At 34.4% G+C, this 8614-nt stretch overlaps 1 protein-coding gene across 11 annotated transcripts in view; it reads right to left on the bottom strand.

Annotated features, from left to right (window-relative positions):
• LOC144960134 (uncharacterized) overlaps nucleotides 1-8614 on the bottom strand; it is a 99076-nt gene that overhangs the window by 20896 nt on the left and 69566 nt on the right. For 9 of the 11 annotated variants that reach the window (XR_013642764.1, XR_013642766.1, XR_013642767.1 and 6 more), the window contains exon 15: nucleotides 7052-7109. Coding sequence is in view for 7 of the 11 variants with exons in the window: in XM_078893117.1 (XP_078749243.1) it covers nucleotides 7052-7109 (58 nt within the window). In the remaining 4 variants the exon portion in view is untranslated. Of the gene's footprint in view, nucleotides 1-634; nucleotides 1066-7051; nucleotides 7110-8614 lie in introns of all 11 variants that reach the window. The other 2 variants (XM_078893114.1, XM_078893115.1) reach the window with 2 other exon arrangements.

Genomic DNA, 8614 nt, shown 5'->3' with positions numbered 1-8614 from the left:
ATACAGGACATCAACGATGTTTTTTTCTTAAAAAACGTAGTATTAGGATCCAAGTTTATTACTTTTAGTCTTAACTTGAGGAAAATCTTTCATTTGCATATCTCCTTAACAATCATGGGAATTTTTATATGGAATGATTAGTAGATGTAAAGCTACACACCTAGTGAAAATGAGCACATTTACAGTAAAATTGAAAAGGTGTTAAGGACAAGACAGCTATCCCCTAATTTTTCAAAACTCTTTGACCGCTTTGTCTTACTTTTAAAAAAGAATGTTTTTGCCAAGTTGAGTTCAGCTCACAATCTCAGTGTTTCATGTCAACCCTTTAGAGGCAGAGGTGGGTATGATTATAATTTGACCTGGCTGGCATTATTACGTCTTACCCTCTACACCAAGACAGCAGTAGTAACCGTGATGTGAATCAGGGTTGTCCTTACTGTTTTCTTGGGTTAAACAATTTGACATATTCTTATGACCAGACAAAACTGAGAGACAAAATTTTGAATTGAAGAAAAATTGAATATTGCCGTTAAAGGGTTAACAACAACAACAACAAAAATAAAAAAGGAGGGAAAAGTCTACGATTATTAAGGATATGAAAACAATAGATATAGCAATATAGGGCTAGAAGTACTTTTTTTAGAGGTGGTTGTTATTACACTTCGGTGTGTTGCTGGAGACTGGTGGTCGATACAGATCGCAGTTGCTTTTGTTTCTGCTGTTGTTGATGATGATGTGGCAGCATAAGCATGGATGATGACGTTGATGATGACCTTGGTAGTGATGATGATGATGATGATGGTGGTGGTGGTGGTCTTCTTTCAGTGGAACTATGACGCTTCTCTCTTTTGTTGTGAACTCTTGATGGTTGCCACGTACCACCGAGGCTGTGTCTCTTGTTGTTGTTGAGGTAGTTGTTGTTGGTGCTACTGCTGCTGCTACTGTTGTTGATGTTGTTGTTATTATTACTATAATTGTTGTTGTTGTTGTTGTTATTGGTGGGGATTGCTGAATTTGTGGCAGTGGTGGCTGTTTTGTGGATTTTGGCAGAGCTCTCTGCCAGTGCTAACGTGTCATCGTAAAAATTTTTAGGTTTGTAAGGTGGTGGTTGTTGATGGTTGTGGTATAGTGGTTGTGATGGTGGTAGTGGTAGTGGTTGTTGTGGTACAGTGGTTGTGATGGTGGTAGTGGTTTTGGTGGTTGTGGTACAGTGGTTGTGATGGTGGTAGTGGTTTTGGTGGTTGTGGTACAGTGGTTGTGATGGTGGTAGTGGTTTTGGTGGTTGTGGTACAGTGGTTGTGATGGTGGTAGTGGTAGTGGTGGTTGTGGTACAGTGGTTGTGATGGTGGTAGTGGTAGTGGTGGTTGTGGTACAGTGGTTGTGATGGTGGTAGTGGTGGTGGTGGTACGGTGGTTGTGATATTGGTAGTGGTAGTGGTGGTTGTGGTATAGTGGTTGTGATGGTGGTGGTGGTAGAGGTGGTGGTAGAGGTGGTAGTGGTGGTGGTGGGCGCAGCAGTAGACAAAATAGGAATTATAATTAGAGACATGCAAGTCATGCGACTATTGTATTTCAACATTATCAAAAAAAATTTTAAAAATAAAATAATAATAATGTAATGATGCTTGATTATACGACATATATTTGGACATGAGATAAACACAAACATTAGACATAAAACTATCTATAGGAGTGCAGTAGAACCCCCGATACAACAGTTTGGGAAAATTAACATGGAATAATATAGAGTATGGATAGAGGTTGATACTGGGAGATGCTCTCATATGATCATGTGATCAGAGATTTACATTGAAAACAAATGCCAACTACAAAGTCAATTTCAAGCATTTCTTAATAATTTCTGAAATAAAATGAATAAGGAATACATAAATAAATAAATAAATAAATAAATAAATAAATAAATAAATAAATAAATAAATAAATAAATGAAATAAAACTAGTTTCTTTCTAAACTAAAAATTTGCATCAAATTGGAGTTTTGAAATAATTTCCGGCCCTCTTCCCCTTGGCCCGCTATGCCCCCATTTAAGGGAATAAAAAAAAAAAAAAGAAAAAAAAAAAGAAAATGAAATTAAGCATGATACCATTTTAGCAGAAATTTAAACAACTCTATAATTCATAAATAAACATTAATTATATGATAAGCGCTGCATCAAGTCAAAACCAATGCCTACTGCCATTTACATTGGACAAATAGAAAACCTGAGAACACTGTTAATAGTAACGTGAGCGCTGACCTAACAAGAGGCATGAATGCTGCTAGGGACTTTAATTAGCAATACAATACAAGAATAAGAAGTTCTTATCAATTGTTAGATTTCAATCAAGCACTTTGAGATATTTTGTCATGGAAACTCCTACACAACTATGAGCATTATCATTATTCCATGCTGATACATTTCCATTTTTAATGGAATATTTTCTCACAGCTACAATCAGTAACATTAGTTGTTTTTTTGTTTTTGTTTTTTTTAAAATGTTTTTTCAGCTTGACTTAAGTTTGAATTCATCTCAACGTAAAAACAAAAAGGCCTGATCATAATTTTTTTTGTTCCTTTTTTGCCATTCTGTATCTGTACATAAATAAAAATAAATAAATAAAATTCCCTTTATTCATCCCCAAGAGAAAGAAAAGGAGGAAGTAAGGATAACATTTTTCAAAAACAGATCCATTCAAATTTGAAGAAAAGTCTTGAAACTTGATACTGCACTGACCAAGGTGTTCAAATTGCCTCCTATAGAAAAGCCTTCCTACTTTTGCATTTTCACTCTTTTGATGGGGAAGAGATAATAATATAATATACAAGTAATGCAATCCTTCTACAGAGCATGCGCTTTACCAACTAACTGCCATACTTCAGAAAGACGCGTATCTAAAAATTTGGCCAGAAAACTCGTCCTTCAAATATCCATTGATTTAAATGACCCTCTTCGTGGCAAAAACTCTCAAACCTGGGACACATTGAGGTCCCAGGTTTGAAAGTTTTTGCCACAATAAGGGTCATTTAAATCAATGGATATTTAAAGGACGAGTTTTCTGGCCAAATTTTTAAAATACGCATCTTTCTGGAATACGCCAGTTAACTGGTTCAAATCCAGGATACAACAAAACATACAACCCGAAACGCGGGTCATGCTGCCTATGTCAACAACACTATGAAATCATCATGCTGTAAGTGTATTATTTAGAACAACCCACTGCCTGTATCAGTATCAGCCATTTATGATGGGGTGAACCAGATGCTAACCATCAACTTGAAAGGATCAATGTGACCCATACACTCAAAATGATAATATATCAGACGACAGAATTTTTAGTCTTACGATAAAACATGAAATTTGAGTGAGATTTTATTGCTTTTTATTTTTAGAAAGAACAAATGTTAATTCTTGAACTTGGAACTGTAAAAGGCTAAAATTTTGCGATTCTATTAATTTTAACTCGACAATAAAATTTTCAGTATAAATTTCATCCCGATAAAACAAATTCTTGAACAGTTGGTCAAATATGACTAAACTCAAATTTATTTAGCTTATATCGAGGTGAGTGAATACATTGCTATGTGGTCTACTGGTATGACTCTCGCCTTCAGATCAAAAGGTCTGGGGTTAGAGATCCGCTCAGGGTGGTGAAGAGTTGAGTACTTGGAAAGGGCTCTTTACTCACATTCTCTCAGCGTATTTGGGTACAAAATGAGTACCTGGATGTTAACAGCATTGTCTCTGTCTAAAATAATGTAATATCACCTAACAGGGGAGGAGGGGGGAGGAGGAATGCTACCTGTTAATTGTGATCAATCAATGTTGTATATTTATGAATTATAAACTGAGCCTGTAAATTGAAATTTGTGTTTGTAACTTGTGATTGAATTGGTTTGGGGGTTTTTTGGGTTCCTTTTTTTCTGTTCCATGTTTGCTTCTTGCTTCATGATGGTTCAATTCTTAGACATGCATTTTTGTGTCACTTTGTTGGTTATCAAATGCCTCTCCCCCTCCGTCTCTACCACCTCCTCCCCTCCCACCACTTTCTCCTCCTCCTCTCCTACATTCTCTTCCTTATCTTGCTCCACATTTCCTTCTATCATAATTTATTATTTTAAAAACTTTAGACTTGATAGTGACATCAGGTTCACACCAACATAAAAACCAATGACACAGGAGCTCAAATTTACTCTTATACCCCCTTTACTTGTTTCTATCCATTTTTTAAAAACCTTTGTTTACTTATGTATTTATTTTTTACTGTTTGATGCCATAGAAGTGAGAGACTCTCATTCCAGAATTGCCAAGAGCAAAAGAAAAAAAATATTAAAGGGAAGAAAAGAAAAGGAAACAAGAGAGAAAAGAAAGACAAATTTGGGCGATAGACTTTTCCCTGCCTGGTAAACATAATTCTCATACCTCATTAATTACTAAATATATTTTGCTAAAGAAATGCTATTTTATTTATCTTTATCTTTTTTTTTTTTTTTAAACATATTCTCGAAACCAATGCCCCCCTCCCCCTCCCCTCAACAACAAAAAAAAAAAAGAAGAAAAACAAAAGTAAAAAATAAAAAATAAAATTCTTTGCAAGTATAAGCTGCAAGACTTAGACTAACTACATTATAGTTGAATCCAAGACCTTTTGTAAAGTGTTAAGCAAAAAACTTCAATACATATTCCATAGGTTTAAGCATGACCCAGAGTTGTTCTTTCAGCAGAGCTATGAATGGAGCTACTACGGATATTTTGTCATGAGAACATCACAACCTATCCCAAACAATTTACTGTCTTCTTCAAGCTTTAGAAAATGTGACGCAGACAAACCTGTAAGTGACCAAAATAATAAAAAATACAAAACAATCAACCAACCAACCGACCAATAAATTGTTTAAGATAGAATTCTCGGATTTTCTTTTTTCGACGACATCCTGAAGGCAAACGTGGACAAGAATTAATTGTGTCATTGTGTAAATAATTAGATTTTTTTAAAAAAACATCTTTTTCTTTTTCATCCCTGACAACACAAATATACCCTTTGGTCAATTGTCTCAACTTCACGACTAAGTCCGTCTCAATTAAAGCTTTTGGCACAAACAGTTTTCAGAAAATTTCAGGGTTTTTCTTCTTTTTTATTTTTTTTTTTTCATTTGTCTTCACCAAAACAATTTTATTTTATTTAAGAGCAAACTTGAGAAAACAGTTTTGTTTTTTTAATGTCTTTTAAATGTGCTTTACAGTAAAACACACACACACTTCGAAAAGATTTTAAATACAGCTCAGAAATTTTAAACTTTGTACAAGACCAATGAAATGAAACTTTCCAGTAGAGTTATGAGAAGGAGAAAAATATTCTTAGTCACTCAGAATTTTAACCAAAGACTGCCTAAGTGATGAATCCAAACAAACACAACATTGGAGAGAGTGGATGAAATATTTGCTCTCTAGCATTTCGATACTCAGAATGATTTGGAAAAATTTTAATATCCCAATGGCCCATTATATTATGGTTAACTAAATCTCAAAAGCCGATATTGAGATGAAAAGCCGATATTGAGATGAAAAGCCGATCAACTTTTACTAAGCCTATTCAATCAAAAGAGAGGGAAAATGAAATATAATAAAACATTAGCTCAACTTAAAATACAAAATAGAATAAGCAATCCAAGCTTCTGATCAAAATATTATGGTCATTTATTTTCCCTGAGAGAATCTTTTTGCCCTAAACATAAAAAATAAAACCTAACACTGACAGCAAGTCAAGGTATTAATGAAGGCTGTTCAACATAAAGCCATTATCTTGAATGAAGAGCTCCCTAACATAAACTATTTTATTTATAAGAAAGATATGACAAACAACGAAGACGGATAACGAATATACAAACAAACAAACAAGTAAACAAACAAATGTGTAACCAATCATACAGGACTTTTTTACAAACTAAATAAACAAAATAACTTGTCTCACTCCTCTCCACAGACAAAAGGAAAACCCATGGGCATCATATTGTTACAGTGAATGACATAATCAGTCGGATGGTGAAAAGGTTTGAACTGAGATATTGCCAAGTTTAGTTAGAAGGTCAATTATTATCAAAAATGAGTTCTTGTCCGTCGGACGGACATGACAGAATGGATTATGCCGACTGAAGAAGTGTGAATTAAAGGAAAAACACAGAAACGAGTCGTCTCGGCAAAAAATGTGAGTGAAAATTTACATTATATTTTAGCTCTAACCACCATTATCGAGCACTTTCGTACCTACAAGTACCCACCAACACTCATAAATATATATATATTGTATTTTTTAATTATTTTCTTTTTTTTAAAAAGAAAAAATGGCAAAAATAAAATTGGAGGAATCAGACAAACGAAGAAGAAGAAAAAAAAAAAACTGCGGGTATAAAACATACGTCACTATCACACTCTTGCATAGCCCTGTCAAAACATGGGCAGGAGGATCAAATACGCGGCCCATCCTCTCAAAACGGTTATTATGTAGTGTAGGTGGGAACAAGATGCCAAATAGGGATTTAAAATTTGAACCGATAAGGAATATGAGTGGGGTTTTTTTTTTTATCTCTCTTTTTAATTATTATATTAATATTACTATTTTTATTTATTTAATTTTTGGTAATTCAAGAAATTTTTATTTGTTGTCCTCAATGAAACGAACACGACTTAACCCAAGTCTCGTATTTTTGTGGACAAATTCAATTTGGATCATCTAGATCAAACCTCATCCTAATAATACCTTTTTGAGGGGATGGGTCACACACTGTCATCAATTTCAGATCTTGGTAATCGGATGAAATTTCAGATTCTGAACCAATCGGATTGACAATGTTCTTGGATTTAAATAGATTGTATGGATGATGATGATGATGATGATGATGATGATGATGATGATGATGATGATGACGATGACGATGATGATGATGATGATGATGATGACGACGACGACGACGATGATGATGATGATGATGATGATGATGATGATGATGATGATGATGATGATGAGGGATACAGATGCATGGTGGTCTTCTTACCTTTCTCTTGAGCCTGTCTTGACACGTCCAGGTCATCTTCTGGGGGGCCTTCTACTGTCTGTGTAAAGATGTGAAAATATCATTATTGTAGCCATATGATGACCGATGTTGAGATTGGTGACAATGATAATGACTATGATGATGATGATGATGATGATGATGATGATGATGATGATGATGATGATGTTGATGACAATAACTAAAATGATAATGGTGCTGATGGCAATGATGATGACAACAATGGCTATATCTAAAATTATGATGATGATGATGTTGATGATGATTACTACAAGTATAACGATGATGATGATGATGATGATGATGATGATGATGATGATGATGATGATGATGATGATGATGATGATGATGATGGTGGTGGTGGTGGTGATAATAATGATGATGGTGATGACGACGAAGTGTTATTCTCTCTCAACAATTGAAAAATGTTGCACTATTTGACACCAGCTTTGCAAAATTATTATTCATTTTGTTCATTTTGAAACTTTCATATTTAGAAAGTACCCTTCCATAATTCAAAAAAGAAGTTTCATTTCAAAATCTACTGATTAAAAACAAAAAAGAATAAAATTATGCATTACTGCTCTCAATTTAAATAGATTGAATAGTTTGAACAGCTGGGTGACAAAGAAAGAGAAGAGTAATATTAGTTTTCGGAGGTTATCTGATCAAAGAGATGATGTCTGGCACAGACTTGGTACTTGAAGAAGAAGAAGCTCTCAATTTACTCTTGGAACAATGTTTTTCAACATTAAAGAAGAATAAAAAAAGGACTTCTTTCCTTCATCTTTGAAAAGTATCAAAAACTTGTCTATTTACACTGATATCATATTATTATATTTTTTTTTTCATCTTTGCACGAACACAACTAACTTGACATCACTGAAGACTAACACAAACAGAAACCAAATTTGCTTTGTTTATTTATTCCTTTTAAAGAATTAATTTCACATTTTGATGCACACACACACACACACACACACACACACACACACACACACACACACACAAACATTAAGACACATGCCACCTAAATTGTCGGGTCGGGCTCTAACAAAACATAACGATTTTGTTCAATTTGGCAACAAACAAAAAAAAAAGACAAAAAGTCTCAAAATTGAAACTTCAAAGAGCTGTCAGATTAGAACTAGAAAATTCTTGACAACTTGAAAGTCGATGTGTTTAAGAAAAATAAAAAAATTAATTTACAAATTGAGCTTTCATATAGAGCAATATCCACTTAACGTGTTTAAAGCGCTTTACAAGGGGTCCCCAGACAACAGCAGTGCTTACCGTGTAGGACATGATGCCTGTTGGCGATATTACAATTTTTCCAGACAGAGACAGCGCTCTTAACGGCCAGGTACTCATTTTACACCTCAGTACAGTGAGAGAATGTGAGTAAAGAGCCTTTTCCAAGGACTCAACTATGTACTGAGGGAGGCTCGAACCCAGGACCTTCCAATCCGAAAGCGAGTGTCATACCACAAGACCACATGGCTGCATATTAACTGATAAATGAAGTGAAAGTTTATCATTCAAAGT

Source organism: Berghia stephanieae, chromosome 14 (assembly GCF_034508935.2).
Source record: "Berghia stephanieae isolate SIO BIC M18660-M18661 chromosome 14, UCSD_Bste_1.3, whole genome shotgun sequence".
NCBI classification, from domain to species: Eukaryota; Metazoa; Mollusca; class Gastropoda; order Nudibranchia; family Aeolidiidae; genus Berghia; species Berghia stephanieae.
The sequence above is the reverse complement of the archived record's forward strand: the minus strand, read 5'-3'. Positions and strand labels throughout refer to the sequence as shown.